The sequence below is a fragment of the Nesoenas mayeri genome (genome assembly GCF_963082525.1).
Source record: "Nesoenas mayeri genome assembly, chromosome: 11".
Lineage (NCBI taxonomy): Eukaryota > Metazoa > Chordata > Aves > Columbiformes > Columbidae > Nesoenas > Nesoenas mayeri.
This window is the reverse complement of record NC_137563.1, coordinates 21,351,045-21,367,733: the sequence shown is the minus strand read 5'-3', so window position 1 is coordinate 21,367,733 and position 16,689 is coordinate 21,351,045. Positions and strand designations below refer to the sequence as shown.

The 16,689-nt window shown below is 42.5% G+C and overlaps 2 protein-coding genes across 2 annotated transcripts; both read left to right on the top strand.

Moving 5' to 3' along the window:
• Window positions 1-2,060: 2,060 nt before the first annotated feature.
• On the top strand, window positions 2,061-8,232 carry LOC308044747 (olfactory receptor 10A7-like; the record flags this gene model as incomplete). The annotated part of the gene is made up of 2 exons (XM_080351614.1): window positions 2,061-2,095; window positions 7,248-8,232. 2 exons carry the CDS (start codon window positions 2,061-2,063, stop codon window positions 8,230-8,232), a joined length of 1,020 nt encoding a protein of 339 aa, XP_080207740.1.
• Window positions 8,233-12,958: 4,726 nt separating this feature from the next.
• Window positions 12,959-13,951, top strand: LOC308044746 (olfactory receptor 12D3-like; the record flags this gene model as incomplete). Its single annotated transcript, XM_080351613.1, has 1 exon — window positions 12,959-13,951. The coding sequence occupies one exon, from the start codon at window positions 12,959-12,961 to the stop codon at window positions 13,949-13,951; it is 993 nt and encodes a 330-aa protein (XP_080207739.1).
• Window positions 13,952-16,689: the final 2,738 nt, after the last annotated feature.

Here is a 16,689-nt window from a genome sequence, read left to right as displayed (position 1 = left end):
AAAACTGCACAATTTCCAATTTTGTACAAACAGCCAGCAGAAGGTGCTTCAAGGTACCATACAGTCCTCAGCATTTCTTTTGGATGCTGATGAGAATAAAGGAAGAGGCTGCCCAAGCTTGTGATCACAAACTGGTTTTGCTATTGGACTGTATACTTTGCCTAAAGAATGTCTCTTGGTTGCTCAGCAGCAGACGAATGGGACAAAAGCCAAGATCTCATCTCCCGCAATACTGTGATGGAGCAAGACTGAACTTGCAGGAGACGAGTTACCTGGTGCAGGTTCCAGACGAACGGGCTCATCCCACTGAAAGTCGGTCATACTGCCCAATGAGACAACACAGTCAGTTCTGTCACCATCGTTCGTCTTCTGAAATGCAGATGAGTACACACTTGCTCTCATGTTGTTTTTTCATGACGAACAAAGAACATAGTCCTGACATTATTCTACTAGAGCGGGCAGGCACAGGTGTTTCTGGCTTACAACAGAGACTGCAAATCTTACAAGATGAGTAGTTTTCTCTGTACATTCAATGCAGTGATGATTAAGATTGAGGAATCCAACTAAAAAAATATAATTACTTGCAAAATATGCCTTTCAAATCGGTTAGAACATATATAGATATATCTCACAATCTTTCTTGTCCATCCTGTCGTAGTATATACCTCTATTGAAAATAGGTGATTTTTGAAAACCATTATGAGAGGTCTCCGTCCCAATCACTCCTTGTCTCATGCTTCCTTAGCTTATTATTTCAGCGTGAAAACAGGAAACAAGCAGAGAACTTTCAAACTGATTTAACAATATAAGACCTTGAGCACGTAGGCTGAAGGTAATTTAATTTTCTCAGCCAACCACAGGTGATCTAATCCCTTTCCTCTCTTCCTTCTGAACATCTTTTTTTCTTCTGTTTCTAACACTTCCATTCTGTTACCCAGTTGCTGAATAATATTTTCTGTGATAAACTGATGAGCACACAGTCAAAAGAAAATAATTTTCCCAAACTCATTTTCTTTTATTTTCAATTTTATTGTTATTGTTATTTTAGTTTCATTCTAACTTAAACACAAATTCAAATACAAGATTTTCATGCTGAGGTTTTCCTATTTTTTCAACTATATAAATTACGTAATATAAAAAAATAGTTCTGCACAATCCTCACCTCACTGTCAATCAGCACTTTTCTCATTGCAGTAGGGCCCTTTGATTGAGAGCCAGGAAGCAAAGCTGAGGACAAAACAACGGATTTTGTGGAGTTAAGAATGTTTCTACTCTCCTTATTTCTGCGGTATCTCCTTGGCATTCTTGTAGCTGAGAGATCAATGCTGCAGCTGTGATGACAATGACTACTGTGAGTTCTCAGGGGCTTGTAGTTATTTGGGTAGGATGCAAGGAGCAGACTTTGCAAATGTTACCAGAAATCTCTGATGACCAAATTAGAGGAGCAGAAAGTCTTTTCTTCTTGTCCAGAATGTGCAAAATATCAACAACATCATGTGGGAATTAAATTTCCTATTGCTTTGATCAGTCTCCTGAGATGAGTTTTCTGAATCAATGGGGAATTGCACAGCAACGTAGTGTGTAGTTGAGCACCTGCGAAGTAGAAGAGTGAAAATAAAGCAGCCCACAGAGACTAGATAATAACAAAACCTTCCCAAAACTAACCAAACCAACCAACCCACCCTCAGCCCTCCTTCCAAAAAAACCAGAAAACATCTTCTCCCAGTTTTGTGTCATTGGTGAACTTACTTAATATTCCTTTAAGTACTGTGTTTAAGTTGTTTATGAAGATATCTGGCCCTAAGATGGATCCCTGCAGGACCCCGTAGTGGCTGCTCACCAGCCCAACAAAAACTTTTTACTAGAACCCTTTGAGCCTGACCCATTAGCCCAATTCTTGCCCACTGCATGGTTCTCTGGGACTCCCAGGGCCCATCTTTGGTGTTGTAGACCAAGAGGAAGAAAGCATGACATCTCTGCTTGTCTGTGTCCCTGTTTATGAAGTGATCAAGCTCACCAAGCCATGAGTATGGATATGAGATCCAGATTCAGTTGCCTAAATGGAGATCTGTAGTGCAATTCTTGACAAGATAAGGTATCCTAGCATGATGGATGTGACCCAGAACTTAATATAGTCACTTCTTCTTCTGTGATGATATTTAGGCCCCAGCTGGCACACACCATAGGGTCTAAACCATTTCTGTATACCTGTGTACACATAACTAAAAACCAGTCCTAGACTGTCTCTATAAAGGACAAAACCAAAGGCACTTCCCAGTGCCATCCCAGTTGTCTCGATAACTACTTTGTACAGGAGGATCACTGTCTGGAGGTGCTTGTAGTTTATCATTTTCCCAGGACATTGAAAGTGATGTCAGGTTCTTAAGTTATGTCAGAGTCGCATGACATTCAGGAATGTCCTGGTTTTGTTAAAAACAAGTTTCTCTTTTAGTGATTTTGCCTGTCAGCTAAAGCCTTCATATTAGCTGCATTTTCCCTGAGAACCAGATACATGTTTTGGTACACATAGCAATGGAATGCAAACTTAATGATAAGGACAGATTCACATCTCACGAGAGGGGCAACAAGAAACAAGTGACCAAGAAAGTGACCAACTGGGTATAACATTCCATTCACGTGAATACTTCATATAAAAGTGGGAGATCATGAGGACCTCGTCCCTTTTTCCTCATGGTTGACGTTAGGAGAGGATCTTGCTAGTCGTCCCTGCAAACTCAGGCCTAGTGACAGACTGAATCCAGCTCCGGTTGGCTGCAGAGTCCAGTCCAGGACTTCGGGTGCCGGCTCTGCAGTTGCTGAGACTTTCAAGGTAGGTTTTGTATATTTTGTATTATTTTCTCTATTCTTATTAGTAGCATTAGTAAAACATTTTTAATTTTTCCAACTCTCTTCTCTCTGTTCTTCTTTTCCTCTCCATCGCCTGTCCTGAGTGAGAAGGGGGGAGAGGGAGGGGCAAAAGGGGAACGTGGGGGGAGGAGAGGAGGTTAACAATACATCTGCCAGGGTTTTATTGTCACCCCACAATCAAAACCCTCGACAAGGAACTAGTCTGTTAGGCTGGGATTTGCTTGGAATTCTATATCACTAATGCTTTTTTTCCATCTTCTTCTCTGTTGAGTCGTCTTTCTTGATGAAATGTGATTCTTTATGGACCAGATACGACTTCTGCACGAAGTATGCCAGCAGGTGTAAGTAACTCACATGGTTGTGCTTTGAAGCTGTGCAGAAACAACACTTTGTCATGTACAGGCTGCCTTCCCTTCCAACAGCAAGATAAAGGATGTCAGCATGGAGTCTTCCTCTGGCTAGAGGGTCCTTCCTTTCTATTCACTGATGAATCAGTTGAAGAACAACTCACAGAGGATTTCCATCTTATTTTGATTTTAGACACATTATAATTAGTTGCAGTAGGAGTATATTACTTTATTTTGTTATTTTATTAAGCTGTTTTTATGCCAATCCATGAGTTTCCCCTTTCCCTTTTGCTTCTCTCCCCTGTTTGGAGAGGGGGGACATGTGGACTGAGCGAGCAGCGCTCATGGTTTTGATTGCTCACTGGGGTTAAGCCACATCAGCTTGGAAAAGGTTCACCTCATGAGTTGCTCCGTCACCTTCCCAGGGACCAAGGTGAAGCTGGGCAGCCTGTAGTTCTCCATGTCCTCCTTCTTGTCCTTTTCAAAGACAGGAGTGACATTTCCATTCCTTCGGTCCTCAGACATCTCCCCCAGTCACAGTGAGCATACAAAGATTCTGCAGAGTGGCCTCATGATGACTTCAGCCAGCTCCCTCAGCACTCATGGGAACATCCCATCAAGGTTTGTGGAATTATGTATGTCCGGTATTCCCTGCCGTGATCTTCTTTCACCAAGGATATGACATCCATGCTCCAGACTCTGCCCCTGACCTCTAGGGTCTGGGATTCCTGAAGCCTGGTCTTGCTAGTAAACACCAAGGCCAAGATGGCATTCAGTACATCCACCTTTTCCGTGTCCTGTGTCACCAGGTCCCCCAACTCATTCAGCAATGGGCCCACATTTTCCTGTGTCTGCCTTTTGTCACCTGTGTACTTACAGAAGTCTTTCTTGCTGTCTTTGACATTCCTGGCCAGATTCAATTTCATTTCAGCTTTGGCTTTCATAACTGAGTCTATTGCATGCTCAGACAGAGCATGAACGTTTGAAAAATAAGAATTCTTAATTATCTCATGCACTTTCACCATGCAAACTGGCAGATTGATGCTTCAGAGAACATACCTGTGTGGCTGATGAAAAATCCCTTTAGCCATGCAAAACACGCACACACACCACACACTGCGGGAATGCTCTGAAGAGGCAGGCAGAGCCCAGGAGCGCTTGAGGCTCACAGGAGGGGGATGGAGCAAGTGTTCACAGCTGTTGCAAAAGAAACCATAATCGCCTCAATATGAAAGGAAACTGGAGGGTTTATTTGTTTGCATTTGGTTTTGGCTTTTTTGACAAACAAGCAAAAACTCTAACAAGCAGTTGTACTTAAGGAAAAACCAACATAGAGCAGGGCAAAATTCATTTTAGTATATGTATATGTTAAAGTAACATATCTTGAGCATTTATTAGGGTCAGTCTGAATTGTCCATGATGGCAATTTGTAAGTGATCTCCCTGAGTTGGAAGCTTTTCCTCTTGTTTTCTCCCCCGTCCTGTCCTGTCCTGTTGAGGAGGGGGAGTGAGCGAGCGGCTGCGTGGGAGCCTGGCAGCCGCCCAAAGCCAGGTCACCACACACGGATAAAGACATTTCCATTCACGCGGATGAGACAAAGAGAGAATTCACAGAAATGAGAAAGCCATGTAACCTGTGACAGAGCAGCAGCAAGATGAGATCCTGCTGCACACAGTGCATGGTCAGGGAGTTGGGACTCTAAATCATCCTCCTTAGCAACAGGAGAATATTAATGGCTCCTCTGTGACGTTTCCAACTGCACTGGTACAATTTCTTCCACTTGCTTGACTCGTCTTCCTAGATATTTCAGGATGCAAACCCAGGCTTTACAGAGTTGATTAAGTGTTAAATACCTCAGTCTTGAATTCACATCACCTAATTTTTCCCTTCTAACTTACATGGAGCTACCACACCCTCATGAAGAGTGCTTCAGATGACCAGCAAACATCTACCAAAAGAAATCTATGATTTCCAGAATAAAGTGGCCTAAAAATAGCTGTTATTCTATGGCTTGTTGTATTTAGGGCCATGTAACACATTGGTATCTTATTACAATGCTCTATATTCATAACACCATTGCTACTCAAGTATTCATTATGATCTTTTAGAAGAATTTTCAGCTACTGTGAAACATACGTCAAATTCCATTTTTCCCCCCCAAATATTAGTCAACTAGAGAAGAAAAAGAAAAAAGAATACCCTGTTATTTCTGTTAACTATTTTTTTTGCTTACTCATACAGTTCTGAACATGTGGAAGGAAACACTGCTAATACTATAATTAGATTACTAGTATGTCATAAGACATACTGCACATTCATATAGCCCAAAGATATTAAAAAAAACCCCATCACTTAACACATGATCTCATCATCCTAAGAAGTTGCTGTCTGGAGATCTGATCCTACTGGGAGCAAGTGAAAATTCAAATACTTCCACCCATTTGCTGTCAGAGCCTTTGGAATCAGAGACAAGATGCAACCTCTTACAGATGAAATCAAAGTGATGTTCCTTTCCCTTTTTCTCTCTAGTCATAACTTCTCATCCTCTCTGCCTTGAGAATTATTGCCTCTGCTGAAGAGAGAGAGAAAACTCTACCCATTGTAGTAAGATAAGGTAATATTTCTGTTCCTCATTCTTACTTGATTCTTACTTGATTCCTATGGCAGAACCAAGACAAAAGTGTGTTTCCATGGTTTATTTTTTCTCATTCGAAGCTGGAACTGTTATTATGACATACAAGGGGAATCCATCTCACCTGCCTTTGGGAACCAGAAGTGCAGATTTTTAACTCTGAATTAGCCACTCAAACAAGAGAAATAGGAACCTCCGAGGCATCAGTGATTAATATTATCTGAGATGCCTACAGGGGTGAAACAGTAATTATACTGACAGTATTTTATTTCTATTGTCTATAGAAAACCTTGGCAACTGTAGCTGCCTATTTTGCTGACAAATATGTTGATTAAGGGAATCACAGCATCCATACTCTTTCACCTCCTCCCGCCCCTTTTCCCTTTCATCTTTGTCTTTCAAAAATCAGCCAAGTATATTTTGGCTGAAACAGTCCAGGAAGTTTCCCAGAGAAATAATTCTGTGAGCAGATCTGCTGAGATGATAAATCCCAGAAAATGGCAGCCAGGTGTAGATGCTGGCAGCCACGTTCATGTGGGCAGCCGTTGGTACGCTGAGCATCATGTTACTTCCCAGAGCTTACCTTGAATGAATACTCAGAATACGGATTTTATATGATTTGATGAAACAAAAGTAAGTGAGTGAACACTTTTCTGAATTTAAAGCTGTTTAGGTTTGGATTGTATTTTGCAGGGTTAACAGTGAAAATAACGCAGGTGGATCACTTCTGCTTGAGTCAGACCAGGAGGTGGGAAGCCACAGGATCTCCATATCACCTGGCTTAGAGCACCAATAATATTTCAGTTAATTCCAGCTATCAAAAAATTAGGCCATTGTATACTCATTTCATTATTAATGATCCTCCAATCCTGGCATCCTTGGACATCCACCTTAGAAGGAAATTAATGGTGCTTCTGTCTCGTGCAGTATTTCCCACCATTCAATACAAACCAGTTCCAAGATGACTGGTTCACATTTAGATGCTTGCAGACATTTAGATGTTGAAATTTACTGAGAGACATCCAGCCCATCCACAGTGAATTCTTCTGTCACATCATAGATGCCACTCTTACACTAAGGTGACCTGCCCTTTGGAAGGATTCATTTCTTTCCATATAAAATAAAGACAGAATGGTTATTGGAAATTTGAATGTCTATTTTCTGTTTATCTAAATATGAGAAGATGCATCCGAGCCTGTGACTGTTAAAGATGATCTTGAAGAGGTTGCCCAGCTGAGATATTTTTCCACTGGGGTCACTGTCATATCCAATCCAAGTTTCATCTCATTCATATTTTAAGCTCCATTTTACTTTCAAGTGTAGCAATTCCTGAGACCACAAGTCTGTCCCAAGCTACTAACCCTTTTGTTGTGTGTTTTGTTTTGCTTTTTCGCTCTTAGGACAGAACCTGTTGAGGAAATGAAGCCAGGAAACCAAACCATCGCTACTCACTTCTTCCTTTCGGGGTTTGCTTTCCATGGCAAGATGCAGCTCCTGTTTTTCATGCTGATTTCCATCATGTTCCTGGCCACGTTGATAGGGAACTCTCTAATTGTTGTGATCACAACCGTTGACCCTGTCCTACACACGCCCATGTACTACCTCCTAAAGAATCTTGCCTTGACAGAAATCTGCTACAGCCTCACCATTGTCCCCAAGATGCTTGCAATTCTGCTGGCGGAGAGAAAAGTGATTTCCTTCACAGCTTGCGCCTTGCAGCTCAACTGCGTTATTCTTTTTGTCACCTGTGAGTGTTTCCTCTTAGGAGCAATGGCTTATGACCGGCAAGCGGCAATATGCCACCCATTGCATTATGCCACCATGATGAACAGGGATCGCTGCTTCAAGATGGCCATTGGGTCTTGGCTGTGTGGTGTCCCTGTGGCTCTGGGCTTCACCACATGGTTATTTACCCTGCCCTTCTGTGGGAGAAACACAGTTGATCATTTCTTTTGTGATGTTTCTCCTTTGCTGAAGCTGGTGTGTGTAGACACAGCCTTCTTTGAACTACTGGTTTTTATTGCTATTGTCCTAATAGTGATGATTCCCTTTTCTCTCATAGCCGTCTCCTACCTTTGCATTATCCATGCTGTTCTTCAGATCCCCTTGGCTGTGGGCCAGAGGCGAGCCTTTTCCACCTGTGCAGCTCACCTGGTGGTTGTGACTCTTTTCTACAGCACAACTGGCATCATTCACCTGCGACCCAAGTCCAGCCTCTCATCCGACATGAAGAAAATGGTTTCCCTGTCTTACACAGTGGTCACTCCCATGCTCAACCCCATCATCTACAGCCTGAGGAACCAGGAAGTCAAGCAAAGCCTGAGGACGTGTATTGACAAGTGGTTACTCGGGAAGCAGATGACTGTTTTTTCGCTCTCCAGGTGATGGATTCCTTGTAGATGCAAAGATTACAGGTGTTTCCCTAATGGAAAAAAAATAAATGGTATTTATGAATGAAGATAAATGCTTTTCAAAAGACCTATGCTATTTGAGCAATTCTTTGCAGTTAAATCCTTGAAATATTTGGCCTTTTTTACTTGGCATATTGGGATAAATTATAGTTCTTGTACCTCGGGCCTTGCAAACAAAGAAGTAAATCTTGCTCAGAGTAGGAATAATACCAAAGAAAATTGTAAAATTCTTATCCTCCCCCCCTCTCCCTCCATGTCCATTAAACAGACAAGCTCTCTGCCTTGGGAAACAGATATTTGTTCTCCTCTCCATCAATGCAAATGTTATAGCCTGGATCATTTCCCCTCAAGAAAGAACCCTCAATAATGCGTTGAGAATCAAGTTAGTAGCTCATGATTGGAGGGGAGGAGCCATGTCTCCTGCAAGTGTCCCTGCTACTGGAGGGAGAGACTGGGTTCTAGTCTAGACTTGATCTGATTTGTTTCCACTCAGAACAAAGATCTCTTTCCCAAGCTAGCTAGTAACTTGCTCAGTTCAGGACAGAAAGGGGAAGCTGAAACACCGCCAGCTCGCTGCGGTAGCTGTTTTAATTAGTTCCCTTCTCATGTAGATTGAGGGAAAGCTGAGGGAGGGGATGGATCCATAACTCATTGAACCTGGTACTTTCTGTCTGATTCTTTCTCTGGCTTGCCAGAGGGAGTGTTCATCAAAGTGAAATGGAGCTTGTGCATCTATTTTCTTTCAGCATAAGATTTTTCATCTTATTTTCTCCTCCTGTCCTGTTCTGTTGAGGAGGGGACATGAGAGAACAGCTGGGTGGGAGTCCAGCTGCAGCCCAATCCACTACAGGAGTAAATGTAACAAGTGTTGCTAAGAGTTGATTTTGGGAATAAAAACCAGATAAAATAGGAAATGAAAATAAAGCCATGGGCTAGAAGGATGAAAGATTTTAATGCATTGTGAGTTAGGCAAGTGGAAAGGTTTCAGTTGGTTACAGAAATAATACAATGTGTGAATGGGATGGTCAGAGGATACTTCGATGTTTCAGAGAACGTTGGACCTGAGCATGATGAAGATGACATGGAATGAGGGGAGGAGATTGTACTGTGTCAGGCTGGCATGGAGTCAGCCTTCTTCCTAGCAGCTCCTGTGGTGTGTGCTTTGCATTTTTGGCTTAAAGAGTGTTGAAAAAATACCAATATTTTGGCTATTGCTGAGCAGTGCTTGTTCAGAGTCAAGTCTTTCTCTTCACAAAAACCCATAGTATTGGGATAGGATGGAGACCGGGAGGGAACACAGCCAGGACAGCTGCCCCAAACTGCCCAAAGGGATATTCCATACCACAGGAGGTTTTGCACAACAAGGAAAGCTCAAGGAATGGAGGAGGATGAGACAGTGTTCACGGTTAAGGTGTTTGTTTTCTCAAGCCACACTTAGGCATGCTGAGTTCCTGCTTCCTAGGAAGTGGCTGGACATCTGCCTGATGATGTGAAGTTGTGAATTAAGTCCACTTTTGCTTGTGTACACAGGTTTTTCTCTCCTTATTAAACCATCATTACCTTGATCCACAACTCTTTTCACTTCCCTTTAATTTTCTCCTCACAACAGAGGGGAGTGTGAGAGGTACGATGCTCATGCAGTTGCAGAAAATTGCAGAATAAACTGAGTCCCTTGACATGGTAATAAGGGACAAACGATAAGGGAGACATTGAGAAGAGCCAGACCTTGTCAATCAATGACTCGATGAAGGTAAACAGGGAGAAACAAAGGGAGGGTAAACAGGAAAGGGATAAAATGGACTGGTCCCATGAAAACAGGGCCAGTCAATGCACTCACCTGGTGAGCCCTGCACCTCATCTCTGAAGTCTGTCCTATCATCTTATAGCTTCTTATTTTCAATCTCTGCTCTGCTGTTGGTGACACCTGGGTGTGGAATTATAAACCAAGAATAACCAAAACTGTCTTACTATTGGAGTGGCATGTAGGGCAGCCAGCCCTTGGTATGGATCCCACAATTTCTATGGGTGACTGTTTTGCTTCAGAAAGGAAACCAGGAGCCCTTGGGCTGACTCCTGACATTGAGATGCAAATTTGGCAAGTATTTTGCTACAAAGACACCAGAATCTCATCCTCATCTGTGAAACCACAACAAAAAGAAAACATCAGAAATCCAAAGAGAGCACAACAGATGGAAAAATGTGAGGTTTCACAAATACTAATTCTAATTCTAATATTTGAAAGAGATTTAGGAAATGTTGCCCAAACAGAGCTTCAGGTCAGCTGGGGATGCACAACTCAGGAGGGATTCCAGCCATACACTCTGTGCACCGAGATGGAGATCTTTGTGTCAGATCTTTTAGGGGGGAGCAGGGTAGTTTGGTTGTTTGTTTTTTGTGGACTGTTTCACTTTATCTTTTCTGTTTTATGGGTGCTCATCTATGCACTTTCTTCAGGCAACACTATTTTGCTGTGCAATTCCCCATTGATTCAGAAATCTCATCTCAGGAGACTGATCAAAGCAATAGGAAATTTAATTCCCACATGAGGTTGTTGATATTTTGTATGTTTTGGACATGAAGGAAAATCTTTATTCCTCCTCTAACTAGGTCATCAGAGATTTCTAGTACCATTTGCAAAGCTTCCTCCATGCATCCTACCTGAATAACTACAAGCCCCTGAGAACTCACAGTAGTCGTTGTCATCACAGCTGCAGTATTGATCTCTCAGCTACAAGAATGCCAAGGAGATACCACAGAAAAAAGGAGAGCAGAAATTCTCGGTCTCTTAACTCCACAAAATATGTTGGTTTATCCTCAGCTCGGCTTTCTGACTCTCAATCAGAGAGCCCTACTACAATGAGAAAAGTGCTGACTGACAGTGAGGTTTGTGCATAATTCATGTCTTTTTTATGATTGATCAGTTAAATAGTTGGAAAAATAGACAAGCTTCAGCATGAAAAATCCTGTCTTTGCATTTGTATTTAATGTAGAGTCTTAAAGTAATAAAAAAATCAATAAAAGAAAAAAGCAGATTGGGAGAACTATTTGACTGGATGTGTTCATCAGTTACTTTGAGTATTTATTAGTCAGCACCTGTGAAACAGAAGGGAAGTAGTAGAAGGAGAAGAAAAGAAAAGATGTTCAGAAGGAAGAGAGGAAAGGGATTAGATCACCTGTGGTTGGCTGAGAAAAACAGGCAGAACCAGAGGAGGTAGTGGAACACACCTGAATGAAATGCTGTCTTTCTGCAGATGCATTTCACTGAGGAGGGCTTTGGAGCCTAAAGGTGGTAAATCACATGGAAGAAACTGAAGCATCGGTATTGCACAGAGAATGGCATCTCTAACTCTTGCGATGCAGGTGACACCCTAAAAGGTTGATAAGGCTGTAATATTATCAAATCTAATGTTTCCAATGGAGCTTGTTCAAAGATCAGACTAAAGGCATTTTCAGAGAAATATGGTCAGTGTTCCAGAGTGACGCATGTGTGCAACAGGCTCATGTTCTTTTATGGTGAAATCAGTTTGGAAGTTCCCTGTTTGTTTCCTGTTTTCAGGCTGAAAAACTAAGTTAAGGAAGCATGAGAAAAGGAGTGATAGGGCTGGAGACCTCTCTGAATGGCTTTCAAAAATCATTTGTTTCGAGTAGAAGTATATAGTACAACAGAATGGATGAGAAAGACTGTGAAATGTACCTATATATGTTTTAACCTCTTTAAAAGATGTATTTTGAAAGTCATTATTTTTTCATTAGTTGGATTGATAAATTTTAGTCATCACTGCATTGAATGTACAGAGAAAACTACTCACCTTGTAAGATTTGGGGTCTCTGTTGTAAGCCAGAAATACCTGTGCCTCCCTGCTCTACTAAAATAATGTCAGGATTTTGTTCTTTATTCTGGATGGTTGGGAATCACCCAGAAATGAACGATGGTGACAGAACTGACCGTGTTGTCTCATTGGGCAGTATGACCAACTTTGAGTGGGATGAGCCCGTTCGTCTGGAACTTGCACCAGGTAACTCGTCTCCTGCAAGTTCAGTCTTGCTCCATCACAGAATTGCGGGAGATGAGATCTTGGCTTTTGTCCCATTCGTCTGCTGCTGAGCAACCAAGAGACATTCTTTAGGCAAAGTATACAGTCCAATAGCAAAACCAGTTTGTGATCACAAGCTCGGGCAGCCTCTTCCTTTATTCTCATCAGCATCCAAAAGAAATGCTGAGGACTGTATGGTACCTTAGAGCACCTTCTGCTGGCTGTTAATACAAAATTGGAAAGTGCAATTTTTCATATCTCAAAACTGTCTGGAAGAGATGGTAACCATTAGAAATCTGAAAACTGAAATCGACTTAATGAAATGTAGGCACAATAGTGGAAAGAAAGCATCAGAAGTTAGAAGTTTTATTGATGGGATCACGAGTTGTAGCAGGAAGTTACAGATGAGGACAACTGAAATATGAGTGAGGGTGAAGGTGAGAAAGTAGCCCTGTATCCCCTTTTACATACTCTGCTGTTATGCATAGATGGAAGGCTTTATTTGAAGATTTTCTTGGTTCTTGACAGAAGAAAACTACATTCAAGTTGTTTTTGTCCATGTTAGTTTCTTTTGTGTCTGATTACATGTCTGATGATTTGTAATGTTCTTGCTGCTCACAACTGTGGAACCTTGACATTTTGCTTTTGTTTCTTACTGTTCTAGCAATGCTGAACCAGACTGCGCTCAGCGAGTTCATCCTCTTGGGTCTCACTGATATCCAGGGGCTGCAGCACTTTTTCTTTGTCTTCTTCCTGTTGCTCTACTCGACCAGTCTTCTGGGAAATGGTGCCATTGTGACCATGGTGATAGCTGAGCCCCATCTTCACACACCAATGTACTTCTTCCTGGGGAACTTGTCCTGCCTGCACATCATCTACTCCACAATCACTGTTCCCAAGATGTTGACTGGCCTTCTCTTTGGACATCAGCCCATCTCTTTTGGTGGGTGCTTAGCCCAGCTCCACTTCTTCCACTTCCTGGGCAGCACTGAGGCTGGGCTACTGGCCACCATGGCCTATGACCGCTATGTGGCCATCTGCAATCCTTTGCGCTACACCCTTGTCATGAGCCCCGAGACTTGTCTGCTGCTGGCCACGGCCAGCTGGTCCATTGGTTTTGTGCATGCCATGATACACTCAGTCATGACCTCTCAGCTGACTTTCTGTGGCCACAACCACATTCATCACTTCTTCTGTGACATCAAGCCACTGTTGAATTTGGCTTGCAGTAGTACCAGCCTCAACATGACCCTGCTCAATGTTGTTGCCACATCTGTTGCACTAGGCTCCTTTGCCCTCATAGTCCTCTCCTACCTCTACATCATCTGCTTCATCTTCCATAAAGTCCGGTCCCAGGAAGGAAGATGGAAGCCCTTCTTCACCTGTGCCTCCCACCTCACCGTTGTGGCACTGTTGTACATTCCAGTGCTCTTCAATTATACACCACCCTCGTCAGGAAGGTCCCTTCAAAGGGATGTGCAAGTGTCTCTCCTATACAGTGCTGTCACCCCAGCTCTGAACCCCTTGATCTACACTCTTAGGAACTATGAGATGAGAACTGCCCTGAAAAAATTCCTAGGAAAAAAATCACGTTCCTGGAGGAATGTGACTAAAACAAGGACAAGGCTCACAACAAAGACAAGGCTCACCTGTTTTTAAGGAAAGAGCTCACAAGGACACTGTGTTGCAAGACTGGAAAATGTCTGATTATCTCATGCAGTTTAACACAATAAGAAGGTAATTGTGTAGATCTAAGTCAAAGGGGAGATATTCGAGGACTTGAATCTTCTTCCATCATATTTAGATGGCATGTGTATGGCAGCCCATGTGATTTCTGGCTTCTAATACAGATGCATTTGTACCTCTTGCAGGACTTGAGGCAGAGCTAACAGCCCCATGCAGGTGTCCTGGATGATCTAAGATAAGAAATTACCTAACAGCTCTGGTTTAGCAGCTGAATGACCCTCTGGTTGTTCAGACCTCCTATATAACTGGAGAGAGTGGTATTATTTTGGGTGGGCATAACTTAAACGTGATATTGTCAACATTTGACTTGACTCAGCCCACTGGAGGGATGTGTTTCTTTCCATCAAGTAGAAGGGAAACCTTACTCATGAAACTAGATGTAAATTTAAACATAAAAATGGATGGGAGATTCATCTCCACAAGCTTTAGCAGCATGGCTTATATTGCCTAGATTTAGATATTTGAACGTATTTATGTGCCTGTCTACTTTTCCAGATCCAGATTATGGTGAATGATGAAAGAATTGATCTGTATTTGCATGGACTACTACAGACATGTTAAATGTCCTCAAGTAACCTACTCTGACTTTGCCTGTGGATGCAGAACTGGACACGTCTGTTGCAGGTTCTTTGTAACGCTTCATGCCTCTGAATTAAGGGTGTTTCTAAGAGCACCAGATATCTATTTGTACTTGGGTACCAAATTCCAAACTTAATGTGGGGTGCAGCAGTTTGTAAGTGTTTAATTTTGAGGTGCTGTGTGTCTTTACACAGACATTCAGCACCTTCAGTCTTAGCCTGGATTACAGTTTCATGTCATGGAATCGTATCATAGAATCATAGAATCGTTTCAGTTGGAAGAGACTCTCAGGATCATCAAATCTAATCCTAAACTAACTATAGTACTAAACCATGTCCCTAAGAGCCTCCTTTAAATGCCATTTAATCAGCTCCAGGGATGGTGACTCCACCCTGGGCAGACTGTTCCAATGCCTGACAACCCTTTCTGGGAAGAATTTTTTCCTAATATCCAATTTTTTTCCTAATATCCAATTTAAACTTCCCCTGGTACAACTTGAGGACATTTCCTCTTGTCCTATCACTTCCAGCTTGGGAGAAGAGACCAACAATCCCACCCAATTTGGTGTCATCTGCAAACTTACTAAGAGTGCACTCAATCCCCTCATCCACATCATCGATAAAGAGATTAAACAAAACTGACCCCAATACTGAGCCCTGGGGACACCACTTGTAACCAGCCCCCAACTGGATATGGCTCTGTTCACAACAACTCTTTGGGCTCAGCCACCCAGCCAGTTCTTTACCCATTGCAGATACACCATCCAGGCCTTGATCTGCAGCTTCTCTAGAAGAATACTGTGGGATACGGTGTCAAAGGCCTTACTGAAGTCTAAGTACACAACATCCACAGCCTTTCCCTCATCTGCTAGGTGGGTCACCTTGTCATACAAGGAGATCAGGTTGGTCAAAGAGGACCTGGCTTTCATAAACCCATGTTGACTGGGCCTGATCTTATGGTTCTCTTGTATGTGCCGTGTGATGTCACTCAGGATGATCTGCCCCATGACCTTCCCTAGCAACAAGGTTAGACTGACAGGTCTGTAGTTCCCCGAGTCCTTCTTACGGCCCTTCTTGTAGATGGGCATCACGTTAGCCAACTTCCAGTCAACTGGGACCTCCCCAGTTAGCCAAGATTGCTGATAGATAAAGGAAAGTGGCTCAGTGATCACCTCCACCAGTTCCCTGTGGTGAAAGCACTCGACATCCCCAGCCAAACCAGAGCACTTTGGTCCAGGCTCCAGAGGAGGGAAAGGCCTTATGTACGCAGGGAGTCTTGTCCAGACCTTTCCTACTGTGTGCAGTTTGACTACGAGTCAACCACTTCATTCAATAAATGCGACAGCCTGGATGAGCCACTTTGAGCTCTCCCTGCTAAATGAGTGAGCTGTATGGCGATGGTTTTACTGTTCACAGGTCAGTGGATGAGCCCAATTCAAGTTCAAGATTAGTCTTTTAGCGTAAGTAGATGCACACCTAAATGTAATGGCTTATTTAGAGATATAAGGTTGTATGATTTTTAATATACTCTTTGATTCATGTTGCTTACTAGACTAGATTTGCCTAGATTTTAAGCTGTTATTTGCCAAAAGCAACTGCAGACTACACTAAACGCCTGCAAGATGAAGTCTAGCTTGTATTTTGCTGGGAAAAATGGAACTGACTGGGAAAACAACTATCCAAGACCAACACAGAGAGATCACAGACGTCTGCGAAGAGGGGCCTATTTTTGCACTTTGCTGAGAAGAAAGATTTATCCAGACAAAATGGTACCTTCAAGGATATGGACTAAAAACAATGTCTACAGCTGAACAAAACAAAGGCAATGTGAAGTCAGGGAAAAAGGGTCCTATAGGGAACACAGGACCTGGTGGTGAAATTTTGCTATTTGCTAAAGACTGAGGTGAAAAAGGCATTTAGTACCTCAGCCTTTCCCTCCGCTTCTGTCACTATATTTCCCCTACATTCACCAGGGGATGGAGATTCTCCTTAGCACTCCTTTTGTTGCTGATATAGTTGTAGAAACTTTTCTCGTTGTCTTTTACAGCAGTAGCCAGGCCCAGCTCTAGTTGG